Source organism: Pelodiscus sinensis, chromosome 31 (genome assembly GCF_052426305.1).
Source record: "Pelodiscus sinensis isolate ZL-2025 chromosome 31, ASM5242630v1, whole genome shotgun sequence".
NCBI lineage: Eukaryota > Metazoa > Chordata > Testudines > Trionychidae > Pelodiscus > Pelodiscus sinensis.
Genome location: NC_143082.1, coordinates 8,304,555 through 8,318,308, shown reverse-complemented (window position 1 = coordinate 8,318,308; position 13,754 = coordinate 8,304,555). Strand labels below are relative to the sequence as shown.

Genomic DNA, 13,754 nt, shown 5'->3' with positions numbered 1-13,754 from the left:
AGCCGGAGCCACAGAGGTATTTTTAGTACCACAGTCCCGGCCCCAGCAGCCACCATGGAACTGCATCGTGGAAACCGGGTACTCTGAAAAGGAACAGGGAAGAAACATCACCGCATGAGCTGCCAGGATGGTAAGGCCAAAAGGGCAAATGGTACCCTTGGATGTGTAAGGGGAGCGGGTGGGCAATTTTTCCTCTGACCACCACACTGCAGAGACCAAGCTGGCATATGGCATCAAGTCTGGTCTACAGATTTAAAAGGATGTGGGAAAATTGGGGAGGTGCAGGAAAGCGCCACAGAAATGATGTGTGGGCTGAAGAAGGTGGCAGGCAGGCAGCAAGATACCTGAAGAGTTAATCACAGAGAAGATCGAGTGGTGACTCACACCAACAGCCCGCACGTATGTGGCAGGGACAGAGTTGAACAGTCTCTCACCTAAGAGATGGGGGATGCAACAGTCTATGGTGACACTGCAGTATCACCACACAGCCCCCCACAAGACTGCTCCAAGAGTACCGTGTCTTGGCTCCTCAGCCAGGTGTCCTCTTCTACCTGCCCACAGTTTCCATCTCCGCCCATTGGCAGGCACTCACCTTCTCGATGTCCGGCAGGCAGTCCAGCAGAGCGACCGTCTCCTCTGCATCCTGCCTGCTGAGTATGTCTTGAGCCGGGCGCTGGCCCATGGCCTCTAACACCACCTGGTACAGGGTTTTGGTGATGAGAGGTGTGGGCAGCTCCCGCAAATAGTCCTTCAGGATTCCTGCAGGAAAAAGGCCACATTCCAGTCAGCTCTTTTTTCGGTGCCAGAGGGTACAGGACCCATAGAATAGATGTAACTTCTGCTGTATAACCTTCTGCAGTAGGTTCTCTTTTGGCTGTATCTTCCTATATAATTCCTCGTTGGTAACCTTTCGCATCCATCAGAATCTTTCTATAACAACTCCTCTCGAACGCCAATATCCTTCTCTTTGAATCTTTCGTTATCACCCATGTCTCACATCCGTACAACATGCTGCTAAATACACACGTTTTCAAGATGCTCAGCTTCGTTCCTAAGCTAATTGCTTTACTTTTCCAGATCTTATCCATCGCCTTCAAACTTGCTCTTGCTTTCGCTATTCTAGTCGCTATTTCCTTACAGTCTAGATCATACATCATGTTACTCCCTAAATATGTGAACTTCTCTACGTTCTCTAGTTCGGGGTTTTACTGTGCTCTGGGAGAGGAACAGGATCTAGAGAGTTAGAAGGGACCCCTCCAAGCCCCTAGCTGGGATGGGTTCTGCGCTCAGTTCTGAGAACGGAGTGGGGGGTCTAGTGGCCAGGTATTGCAGTGACTTGCCTAAGGGGGCGCAGGGGGGGCCAGTGGCAATCCTGGAGCTGGGCTGGTGCTGCATGGGGCTAAACAGTGGCTGGGCACTGACCTGTGATGACATTGATGTCTGGATACAGCTGTTCAGAGAGCATCACGGCTGCACTGTCCCGCTCAAAGGCATCACGCAGCTCCTTCTTCACAGCCGCCGAGCCACACAGCCGGTAAAGCCCTACAATCTGGGCATAGCGGGTGTTGTCAAGCAGGAAAACCCAGCCCTCCCCACCTGCTGCAGGACCCAAAGAGCAGCATGGGGAGGGGACAGGATACATAGAGGGAAGAGAGCATAGAGCCCATACCTAGCTGGGATCCTGTCTACTCAGGAGCCATGCTCACTGGCTCCTCACCATGTACCTCCTGTGCTTGTGTTAGCTGCATGGCATGGAGCCGAAGTGCCAGGTGCTCTGTAGAGACCACTCCCTCACTACTCACCTTTAGTCCCCGCTTCTCAATCTGGGAGACGCATTTCTGTATCAGCAGCGGCACCTTGATGGCAGTGTTCTCTCTTTCCACCAAGTGACGCAGATCCATGCCAAAGACTCGGGGCTCCCGCTCACTAGGGCTGCTGGGTACGTCCCACTGCTCCACCAAAGTCAACTTGCAGTAGAGCAGCCCGCGTGGCTCCAGCCGCACTGCCAGCTGCTGGGCCCGGCACCCTGAAGAGTAGAGGGCACCAGCACGGGTTAGACCAGAGCAAGGACCAGCTGAGAAACTACAGCATCTGCCCCCCTTAAGTTCTGTCCCATGACCCCACACAGGCCTGCCCATCTGAGCACCATGAGACCCCCACCTCCTGCCCATTTATATGTACCCCAGAGACCTGCCCAGCTGAACCCCACATGGCTCTGCGCCCTGCCTATCTATAAATGCTCCCCAGAGCCCTGTACATATAAGTTACACTGGGCCCTGCCCCCTGCTTGGGTGTCACTGCCCTCTCTCAGGCCCTCACTCCATAACTATGGCTCCCACCTCACTGGCTGCTCCTGTTACCTTGGAAGACATGGGGCAAGACAATGGTGCCGTGGCAGCACACACGGTTCCGGCAGGAAGTTGGGTCCCAGGAGAAGACAATGACCTTGAGCTGTCGGGCACCATCCAGTTCCAAGTTGAAGGTGTGGTTGAGGCTGAGGAAGGCAGCAGTCCAGGGCAGCAGGGCCGTGCGTGCCTTGGGGACTGTGTCTACCTGCAGAACGCAGAACACCTCCCTGGATTCAGCCTTTGGAAGCTTAAGCTCCCCTGCACCGTACAAGTGGACACTAACTAGACCCGAAATAGGCTGCGCAAAGCGTGGCTGTGCCAAGGAGCTATAGGGCTGAAAGGCCCCCATGTCCAGTCTGACCCCAGGCTCATGCCTCTCTGGCCCAGGACAGCCATGCTTCTCCGCCTTGACCAGAAGCTCAGGGGAGTCGCCATCACTCAGATAGCCATCCTTGTTGGCTGCCTTGGCACGGAGTGGGCCCTGCTGGGATGCCACGCTGCTGTCCAGGTGGTAGCGGCTGATGACATTACATGACTCCTTGTGGGCATCCTGGGGTGAGGTGCTGCCACTGCCCTCCGGCTCCTGCCCCCGGGGCCGGCCACTACGCAGGCTTAGCTTCCTCCTCAGCTCGGGCAGTTTCTTCATCTTCAGGGAAAGGCGGCGCACAGTGCCCGGGGACTTCACTCTGCCCAGGGAGCGCCCCTTCTTGGAGATGTTAGGGCTCAGCAGGGGGGATGAGCCAGCCAACCCCACAGCCACACTCACACATGAAATCGGCAATTTCCCTGGGGGGGGGGAGAGACCTGATGAGATGGGTATTCCAGCCCCAGTGGACACTGGCATGCATGGGGAAAGGGAGCCCTTTCGTCTGGGGCATGGAAGGGAAGGGCCATTACAGAGAGCAGGGCCTGTAGGACCCAGAGCAGCCAAGACTGACTTTCTGGGGATGGAGAGAGGAGCTGATCCCACAGTGGGAATCAGACTGCATTGAAGATCGGGATGCAGGGGTAATGACCTGGAGAGGGGCTCTATGGGAAGAGGGGGACCCCACAGGATCAGGGAGGCCCCATGGGAGAGGATGGGCCCATGAGATCAAGGTGGGGACACACGGAAGCATCTGTATCTCATGTTTCTGCTATGCTGTTCACCCCACTCACACCCGGTTAGCACCGCGCTCCTCACCACAGGCCTGTGTCCTGCTGGCACCCTGGTCTTTGCCTTGGCTCACTGGCCCTGCTGGGGTAGGTGAATTCTGCAAGCTGAGGTGCTCCACTTGCCCAGCGACACTCCTGGGGGACCCTTCACCACCTGGCTCTGCCCCGCCAGGCCTGGCCCTGTCCCTGTCAGATTCCTGGCTCCCTGAGCCACTGCCTTGCTTCCTCCAGGAGCTGCCAGGCTCTGCACCATGCCTGATGCCCACAACATCCTCATCTTCAGGGATGGGGTTGTACCAGATCTCCCCTTCGCTGCCCGCCTCCTTCAGCTCTGTGCTGGCACTGGGAGCCAGCTCCTCCGAGCCCTGGGCCTTGCCCGAAGACAGGACCCAGTGACGGCTGCTCTTGTCCAGGCTCTGCAGGTAGGCACCATGACTGGAACACCTCACAGCACTGCCAGAGGTACAGAGCTCCACATAGCTGCACATCGACTCAGCCTCCTCGTCACCAGGAGTCTGGCTGGGCTGAGGAGATGGGGTCGCCAGGGCCAGGCCAGACCAAAGGCTAGGAAGCACTGGGGCTGAGGGGCTCTCCACAACACATGTCTCATCCTCAATAGCTGGCCCCGTGTGGGTGGGGGAGAACAGCTTCTGAGGGCACTGGGGGTTGCCATCAGTCTCTTGCGCACAGACAACTGGCCCTTCCCCTTCACCCTCATCCTGCAGCTCTGCAGAGGCCATGGCACTGGAAGGCACCTTCCGGCTGCAGGAATTACGTGGTGTCTCCCGGATGCCACATGAGAATCTGACCCAGCTCTGCTTCCTGGATACGGTGATGGCTGCCACTCTCTGACAACTCCTGTCAGGGTCCTGAGACGCTGACTTTGGCTGAGGGATGGGCTCCAGCTCCCCACGGGAATCCAGCATCCTGAAGGGGTGCTCTGTGGGGAACAGGAAATGTGAACTGAGAGTTAATATCAGCACATGCCCAGCGCAGACACAGCATACCTAGCGCATAAATCAGGTACACACCCAGCATGTACATACACAGTACCCAAGGCATGTATGCACTCAGTTCATACACACGCCATACTCAGTGGTTACACATCTATCAAAGTCCTCACCCAGCACACACAATCCAACATGTATTTAAAGCACACCTACTATATACACACCATTCCCAGGGCGTACTGTGACCCACAAACCTCTGAATGCCAAATGACAAGGGGTGCAGAGAGGTCACTGAAACTTCCTGCTTCTGTCATGGGAAGGCTCAAATAAAAACATTTCACAATTATAATATTGATAACTAGCACATTTAGGGCTCATGGCAGGGGACCTACGGTGTAGGGGGTGCAGGAGTCAGGGTTGGAGGTGAGGAGGGGTTCTGGTTAGGGAACCCTGAGTGTGTTGCGGGCAGTGAGGGAAGACGGAGAGGTGGGCAGGTGGTCCAAGGCCCCCTACCCTGCAATTTGTATCAGGGCTGCTTACTCTTCCCCTTTCTGTCCCTGTCAGGGAGCAAGAACAAAGTGTACAGCTCACCTGTCCCCTTCAGTCCCCAGCCAGAGTGAGGACTGCAGTAAACTGTGCATTTCCCCCCTCACTCCCTAATGAAGGGGAACGGTCAGCAGTGTCTCCATACAAATCTGGGGAGGAGCTTCAGCTTTCTCCCCTTCCCCATAACCCACCCCCGCCCCCGCCTCCCTAAAGGGCACCATGTGGGTAGGAGGCTCAGGAAAAAGGCACACCCCCAGCCAACCCCTTTCACCTATCTGGTGATTCTGTCTCTTTTCTGTGTGGTTTTATGAAAAGCAATCCCATTCCAGGGACATCCCATTTTCCTGGTATATCCAAATCCTTACCTACTTTTAAGTTATGATAAGGGAAAACTGCATAACAAATTTGGTGGTCCTAGCTCATACTTTTAGGAGTTCTTGAATAAACACAAACAAACAGACAAACAAACTCTTTCAAATTTAGAGGAGATAAAATACAACAATATCACTGTGAAGATTTATGTGGATATACTGAAAAATTACTGAGGACTGTCTAGAATCTTGGCACCAGCAAAGGTGAAGAAAAGGTTTCTCTCCAACAAAAAATGTTTCTCTGTCCAACTGTTTGCACATAAATTATTGCACACATGTTTCACAGTGGGTGCCTCCTCACCAGTCTGAACTGAATGCAAATGAGAATTGTAAGAATTTCAAAAGAAAAAACTAGGAAGAACAAAGCATTTGGGGGTGGAGAGCCCTTATCTGCAGGTGGGCATCAAATGCTAAGGCACAACAGTCAGATCTAAACTGGGGGACAAAATTGATGCAAGATATGCAACTCCAGCTACATGAATTGCACAGCTGGAGTCAACGTACCTCGCATTGATTTTCAGGGCAGACCCACTAAATTCAATGCCGGAAGATCAACCTCTGGAGCCTCAATTTTCATGGAAGTGTAGATGTGCCCTGTATTTGGAATGCAAAGATACCAGGCACCTTTCACAGAGGAAGAAAAAGGACAATGCTGTTGCTTTACGGAAAAGGGGCAGGATGTGACTGAGGCTAGTATAAGTTGGTATGGGGGTATGCCAGGCATGGACAATAATTTTTTGCCGGGGCTACTTCAAAAATTTTTGAAGTGGCCCCAGGCCACACTGGAAGGGGCAGGGCCTCAAACAGAAGGGGCAGGGGCAGGGCCAGGATGCTTCCGGACTTACCCACGCACAGACCATGATTGGTCTAAGGAGTGAGGGAGCCCCTTTGCCCCCCCTTCACACTAGGCACCCATGGCCCTGGTAGAGTTGCCAGATGATTTAACCAAAAATATCGAACACGAACACACACACACACACACACCACAACAAAAAAACACCGGGGAAAAAATTCTGTTGAGAAAAAACTCAAAGTTCTGGAGAAAAAAAAAAAGACCCGGAGAGTTCTTCAGCAAAAAAAAAAAAAAAAATTAAACAATTTTTAAAAACAGCATGGCCCCTTTAAGAAATGTTTTTGAGGCTTTTTGGCCATAACAGGCTGCCGGCGGCCATCTGCCATCTTGTCTTCCTGCTCCAGGCCAGACAGCTCCCCTGGGGAACCAGGTAAGCACCTGGGATTTTCACCTCCTCCCTGGGGAAAAAAAACAGAAAATACTGGACATTTTAGGTGTCTGGTATTTTCTGAATGTTTTTACCGGACAGGAGGCAAAAATACCAGATTATCCGGGTCAATACTGGACACCTGGCAGCCCTGGCCTATGCTCCCTTCCAGTGCTCCCCCGCCCCCGGGCCAATCAGGGCTTGGGAGCACACAAACCCTCCTCCTGCCCTGCCAGGAGCTCAGGGCACTTCTAAGAGCCGCATGCTCCTCACAGGCCGGGGCTGGGGCAGAGGAAGTTTCACACGCTCCTCCTGCCCCCACGCCAATCAGGGCTTGGGGATGGGGCAGTGTGCAAAGTCTCCTCCCACCCTGCCAGGAGCACACGGTGCTTCAAAGCACCGTGTGCTCCTGGCGGGGAGGAGGAAACGTCCTGCACTTCCCCTGGGCCCAGGCCCTAATTGGCCTGGGGTTGGGGGAGTGGCAGGGCCTTCGCGGGCCAGATCCAGCCCACAGAGGCCCTCTTGCCCACCCCTGGGGTATGCCATGCAGGCTGATAGTTTTGTGGGATGACTGGACATGGTTGGACATGTGTTGTTTTGCCTCATGTGGTTGGTAGTGGGAGCAAGCATGGGGTGGGGGTCAGGATTCAGGACTATGGCCATGTGGACTGGGGCTGCCATGGGTTGTAAAGGAGGAGATCTGGCCTTACCAAAACCTCTGGCTTGTTTCAGGTTTACTTGACATTGACTCTCATGTTGTAAATAAGCACCCTGACTTTCACAAAAATCAAGCTAATGACATTTCAAAACGAGGCCAAAACAAGCCAGTCCCCAAAAGATCCCTACTAAATCCTGCCAGTGTGCAATCTGGGACAGAAGTAGGCATGCCATGTACCTCTGAACTCCCCCCCATGTTCCCTGCTTGCCCTCCTTTGCCCCTGCTTGCTGGGAGACAATCAACAAAGAAAAAAGTGTAACAAGCAATAATAAGCTATAATAAGCTACAAGCCCAAAATTAGTCAAGACAGGGTGTGACCCAGGCAGGATAGATTGATTTAAATCAAGGTGATTTAAACCAATTTAAATCACTTAAAAAATCATTGATTTAAATGATATCCCACTGATATTTCTTCACATATTTCTTAAACCAGCAGCTGCCAACCACCTGTCCATGCCCCTAGCTGCTAATGAGTCCTACCGGCTGGGAAGCTCCATGCCTGTGTGTGCACTAAAAATTCTTCTCCCACAGTGAGTGGCACTGTAGACTGCCCCATGTGCCACAGCTGGAGCCAGGCTGCAGTAAGGCTGTCCCTGCTGGGGCAGCCTCACCACAGCCACAGTTCTAGCTCCAGCAGCAGCTGCATGGCAGGCTGCTGTCCTATGCCTGTTCCGTTGCAGGCAGTGTGGTTGGGACTAAGGAGCGGAGCCTTCACAGCCACAAGTGTCCCAGCCTTTATTGGGATTACTGAAGAGGATCAGGGTAGAGGCCCCGGGGAGCCAAACTGGGTGTCTGCGATTTCTGGGTGTCTCCAGATTTCTCTGGAGGGCCCGGCTTCCCCCCCTCCCCCTTCTCTGGCTTCCCCTGAGGGATCTCCCCTGCCAGCTCTGGCCTGCATCATGTGTCTGGCTGCTTCCTAACATCGCAGGGTGCCACAGCCAGCAGCGCTGGTTGGAGTTGTGTGGGGGAGCAGGGCTCCTTGACTCAAACCACTGGGTGGCAGGGGGGCTAGTATCGCCCAGCTGTCAGGTAGGTGCCGTGAGCCCGAGATGCACATGGGCTGAGTAACCCTGTGCCTCAAGACCCCAAATGTTAACTGCCTGGGGAGGAACTCTCGAGCCACCAGAAACATACACCTGTCCCTGTCACCTGCGCCGCAGACACCACTGAGTCTGTGTGTGTGTTGGGGTCTGGGCTGTCACTAGGCCTGGCAGGGCAGAGAGGGGAAGAGCAGTTTGCTGCACAATGGGAGGGCCATGTGGAGCATTGCATGGCAGTCTTTGAGCAGCCGCAAACCAGGCAGCAGTGCTTAGCTGGTGGCTGGGAGGCAGCGCAGGGCTAGATGAGGGGGATGGGGCAGGCACTGGGGGCTCCAGAAGTGGGATAGTGCTGGGGGGCTCTGGAGGTGGGGGGCTCAAAGAGGTAGGGGAGCGGGCTCTGGGGATGGGCTAATATTGGGGGCTGGGACTTGTGAGGAAGCTCGGGGGGTTGGAAGCAATGGGGCTCTAGAAACAGGAGACTGGCACTGGGGGTCTGGTGGTGGTGGAATTCTAAGGCTGGCACTGTGGGGCTCTGAGGGCAGGAGGCTGTCACGGGGGGAGGTGCAGGAATTCTGGGATCAGTGGCTGGCACTGTGGGTAGTAGAGGGGTGGGAGGTGCTGACACTGCGGCTTTTGGTGGACTGGTAACATTTTATTTGTAGATCTGCATATATATTATCTGCATGATGAAAATGCAAATAAGCAAATAAAATGATGCTGGTCCTCCAAAAGTTTGTGAATGGGTTTGCCATGCCCCCATATAAAAAAGGTTGGGAACCACTGTCTTAAACAACGGTGCAAATCTGAGCACTAAAACATGTTAATTTACAGCTCAGTATAGCATTTTACAACATCTATGAGGATATCCTTTGTGTGGTATTTTTAGATAACTTGATTTTTATCAGTTTAGGAAACAGTACATAATACTCATTATATGTGTCAAACTGCAGATGCAGCACTAGTACATTAGGAATGGCAAGAACTAAATCACATAGCACTTCTATTACATTAAACGAAATCTTAGCTTCATTTACACAAATACCCTCTTCCTTTTGTTGTCCTTATATATACCCCTGCCTCTGTAAATTCCACTCCAATTCATCTGATGAAGTGGGTATTATGCACGAAAGCTTATGCCCTAATACATCTGTTAGTCTCTACACTACAAAGAAAAGTTGGAAAAAGATACACAAATTGCAAACTATAATTTGCGTATCTTTTTCCGCTTTTCTTCCAAAAGAGGCTTTTCCAACATTTGGCCCATCTACACGGGATCAAATATTGGGAAAAAAAACCCTCTTTCAGAACATCTCTTCTCCCTTGTGAAATGAGGTTTACAGGGATGCCAACAAAATGTGTCCGCTTTTCCAACATTTTTTTTTCGGAAAAGTGAAAGCGTTCCTTGGACATGGCAGAGCTGTAGTCTAGACATACTTTAAGGTGCCACAAGACTCCTTGTTTTTGCAGATGCAGACTAACATGGCTACCCTTCTGGGACTAAATCTTAAATGTTACATAAATGTTTCACATTTGCAACTGCAGCAGTCTCTTTAGTTGCTGGCTGATGGCTGTCCTTACAGTCTTTTTTTTTTAACTCTGACAGACAAGTCCTCAGAATACTAAATGTACAATGTCTTTAAAATGTCTACAACTAGTTCTCATCATCCCCACTCCCACTGTCATTTTGATTCATAGATTGAAACAGAAATATGAGTTTTTCTGATTTTTCAACTCCCAAACTTTCTTAGATTTGTGTGAATAATATCAAACAATTACAATATTCTCTCTGTGCCTGCAGAGAAAATTACTGCTGTGAAAAGTTGACTTAGCAACTGAAGGAACTCTGTTTCAAGGTGCTTGCCTAATGCTTTCCACCAATTCAGGGGAGTGACTTTGTTCAAAACATCATCAGTAACTATTTACTGATCATATAATTTCACTCCAGCCCTGAAATTTGTTATGGCTGACATAACTGAGGAGTGATTTTGAGATGCCCTTGCCATGGCAGCAGCAGCATCTTCAGAAGTTAGGCTTCTACCTTTATATCTGGGGTTAAGAATGTTTACAAGAAAATGAGGTGAAGTTAGTGTTTGATCCATTTGCTTCTTTACTGGTATTTCTTTCCTCTATGTCTCTTGAAGTATCTTCTAAATTTTGACAGCATCAGCAAGGCAGCAGCAATTTCTCAGAAGTTTGTTTAAGGCTATGGTTTCAGGATACATCTACATTGTTCCTTAGTCCAATGTTAGATACTTTGGATATGATACTTCTATTTAATCACAGTTTTTGTCATCAAATTTTAAGAAAATAGGCCAATACTTAATAAATTGTTCAAAACAATCAACAAAAATCAATAAAATCCAATTTAAATAAAAATATTATTTAAATAAAAATCTAATTTTTAATTTTTTTCAATTGTCAATTTTTATCCACCCTGGACCGAGGGGATGGAGATGTGTGGCCATATATTACTGCAAGTAACAGTGTATGAATTACCGTATTTTCCGGCGTATAGGGCGACTGGGCGTATAAGACGACCCCCTATCTTTTTAATTAAAAGATAGGGTTTCATCTTATACCCCAGCGCCCCTCCGCCTCCTTTGCTCCCGGTGTCCCTGGTCTGCTGGAGATGGTCCCCAGCAGACCAGAGGCACCGGGAGCAAAGCCGCCAGGAGCGCCTGGGCTCCCCCCCCCCCTTCCCGCCGGAGCCCCTCCGCGGCTTTGAAAGCCTCGGGGGAAGCCGGCGGGGGGGCATCCCAGGCGCGCATGGGCTGCCCGCCCGCCGGAGCCCCTCCGCGGCTTTGAAAGCCTCGGGGGAAGCCGGTGGGGGGGCATCCCAGGCGCGCATGGGCTGCCCGCCCGCCGGAGCCCCTCCGCGGCTTTGAAAGCCTCGGGGGAAGCCGGCGGGGGGGCATCCCAGGCGCGCATGGGCTGCCCGCCCGCCGGAGCCCCTCCGCGGCTTTGAAAGCCTCGGGGGAAGCCGGCGGGGGGGCATCCCAGGCGCGCATGGGCTGCCCGCCCGCCGGAGCCCCTCCGCGGCTTTGAAAGCCTCGGGGGAAGCCGGCGGCGGGGCATCCCAGGCGCGCATGGGCTGCCCCCCCTCCGGAGCCCCTCCGCGCCGCGGAGGGGCTCCAGAGGGGGGGCAGCCCATGCGCGCCTGGGATGCCCCCCTGCCGGTTTCCCCCGAGGCTTTCAAAGCCGCGGAGGGGCTCCAGAGGGGGGGCAGCCCATGCGCGCCTGGGATGCCCCCCTGCCGGTTTCCCCCGAGGCTTTCAAAGCCGCGGAGGGGCTCCAGAGGGGGGGCAGCCCATGCGCGCCTGGGATGCCCCGCCGCCGGCTTCCCCCGAGGCTTTCAAAGCCGCGGAGGGGCTCCGGCGGGCGGGGCATCCGGCGTACAAGACGACCCCCGATTTTGGGGGGATGTTTTTTAACTTCAGAGGTCGTCTTGTACGCCGGAATATACGGTAGCTGTTACTGCTCAAGAGAAAATCTTGAGTCATTGTGGCTAGTTCTCTGAAAACATCTGTTCAATATGCAGCAGCAGTCAAAAAAGTAGAACAGATTGTTAGGAACCATTAGGAAAAGGATAAATAAGACGGTAAATACCATAATGACACTGGATATGTTGATACTACACCCACATCTTGAATACTGCATCTGGTTCCATCTCACAATTCAAAAATACATATTAGAATTGGAAAACATACAAAGAAGGGCAACTGATGACATACATTTGGGGGAGTTGTAAGAAATGAAAAGGACAGTTCATGGATTCAGGCTACTTAGTAAACTGACTACAAGCAAACAATATGTGTTTTAATATATCTGAGAACAAGAACTCATAGGATGGGAGGGCTCGATCCTGAAAAGCAGTGACAGAAAAAGAATTGAGGGTCATGGTGGATAATCAGCTGAACACAGGTGTTCCCAAGGTCATAGTATAGCCCAAAGAGCTAAACTGATCCTGGGATTCATAAACCAGGGAATCTCATGCAGGAGCAGAGAGGTTAGTTTACCTCTGTATTTGGCACTGGTGTGACCACTGCTGGAACTCTGTATTCAGCCCACAATTCAAGAAGGATGTTGATAAATTAGGGTACATCTACACTACAGCGCTATTTCAAAATATCTAATTTTGAAATAGTTATTTCGAAATAAGATATTTCGAAATAACACATCTACACACAAAATGCATTTTGAAATAGCATTTGGCTATTTTGAAATAGCGCATCCACACTGAGTGGATGCTGAATCGCATTTAAGGCCGGCCAGAAACAGTTACGGAAGGGCATCAGGTCAGGAGTTACTTTGTGTGGCTGCTGCCTGAGGCTATCTGAGGCCTGTTCTTAAAGGGTTCCCATCTCCAGACAGCCAGTTCTCAGCTTTCCCTGCTTGCTTGCCTATCTCAATGAGGGACAGCAAGGCATTTTGTCTCTGCGTGCTCTGGTTGTCCTCACTCGGGACACCACAGCTCTTTGCAACATGGAACCAAAGCTGCCCCTGGATATTCTGGTGCTTCTCGTGGACGTGCTGCTGCGAGCCTGGCTGCACTTTCTGCAGGCTATCATCTGGGAGGTCCATCAGGGGGCTGTCAGTATCCAGGAAGCCCTGCGGGAGAGCTTCCACCCTGAGGAGCACTTAGAGCCTCCCTTGGTGTGCCCCACTGGGGGCTTGTGCCTCATTCCTCCCTCACGTCCTTCCACTTACTCCTCCCAAACCCCCTTTCTCGATGTCAAATAAAATACACATATTTTCCTGAACACAAACTCTCCTTATTTAACAAAACTGGGTGCGGGGGGGATGGAACTCTGGTGAGACTGGGGAAAGGAGGCGGGAGAAGGGAGGACACGGGGTGGGAGAGGGGAGGGGGAAACCTGGGAGGAGGGAGCTGGAAGGGGGAAAAAGGGGAGGGGAGGCTCAGGGTTGGGGGTCTCGCCGGACCAACTGTCTCGCAGCACCGTGGGTGCAGGGACCTTGGTGTCCCGGGAGGGGTGGAAGGTGAGGAGGGGATGGAGGGGGAGAAGGAGCGAGAGGAGGAGCAGTAGCTGGGGAGGCGCAGTAGCTGGGGAGGCAGCAGGCACTGGAGTGGCAGGAGGCAGCACGCTCTGCACCAGGGTCTGCAGTTGTTGGCAGATGGCACAACCCTGGGCAAGCTGCTCCCGCCAGAGCTGCAGGTCTTCTTGCATCCAGTGCTGGAGGCTGCGGTACAGAGCTCACAATGCCCCCAGGTGCTGCTGTTGGTACCCCTCCACTGCACAGGTGGTCCCTCAGGTGTGGGAGGATGTCCCGGGTGGGGTAGTGCGCCCTGCACGCGCAGCTGGTGCGGCTGTGGAGAAACAAGAGAAGTGGTTAGTTATCTCTGGGGACACAGTGGGTGAAGCCCAGCCCCGCTCTGCAAGGCGAGGA

At 52.5% G+C, this 13,754-nt stretch overlaps 1 protein-coding gene across 4 annotated transcripts in view; it reads right to left on the bottom strand.

Moving 5' to 3' along the window:
* Positions 1–13,754, bottom strand: part of SYDE1 (synapse defective Rho GTPase activating protein 1) — a 33,717-nt gene that overhangs the window by 8,912 nt on the left and 11,051 nt on the right. The window contains exons 2-8 of one of the 4 annotated variants that reach the window (XM_089774700.1): positions 11,955–13,674; positions 5,875–5,964; positions 3,532–4,443; positions 2,361–3,134; positions 1,803–2,026; positions 1,423–1,549; positions 593–759 (exon numbers count right to left, since the gene is read on the bottom strand). In XM_089774700.1, coding sequence (XP_089630826.1) covers positions 593–759; positions 1,423–1,549; positions 1,803–2,026; positions 2,361–3,134; positions 3,532–4,443; positions 5,875–5,881 — 2,211 coding nt within the window. In that variant the 5' untranslated portion in view covers positions 5,882–5,964; positions 11,955–13,674. The remainder of the gene's footprint in view (positions 1–592; positions 760–1,422; positions 1,550–1,802; positions 2,027–2,360; positions 3,135–3,531; positions 4,444–5,874; positions 5,965–11,954; positions 13,675–13,754) is intronic. The other 3 variants (XM_075902113.2, XM_089774701.1, XM_075902112.2) reach the window with 3 other exon arrangements.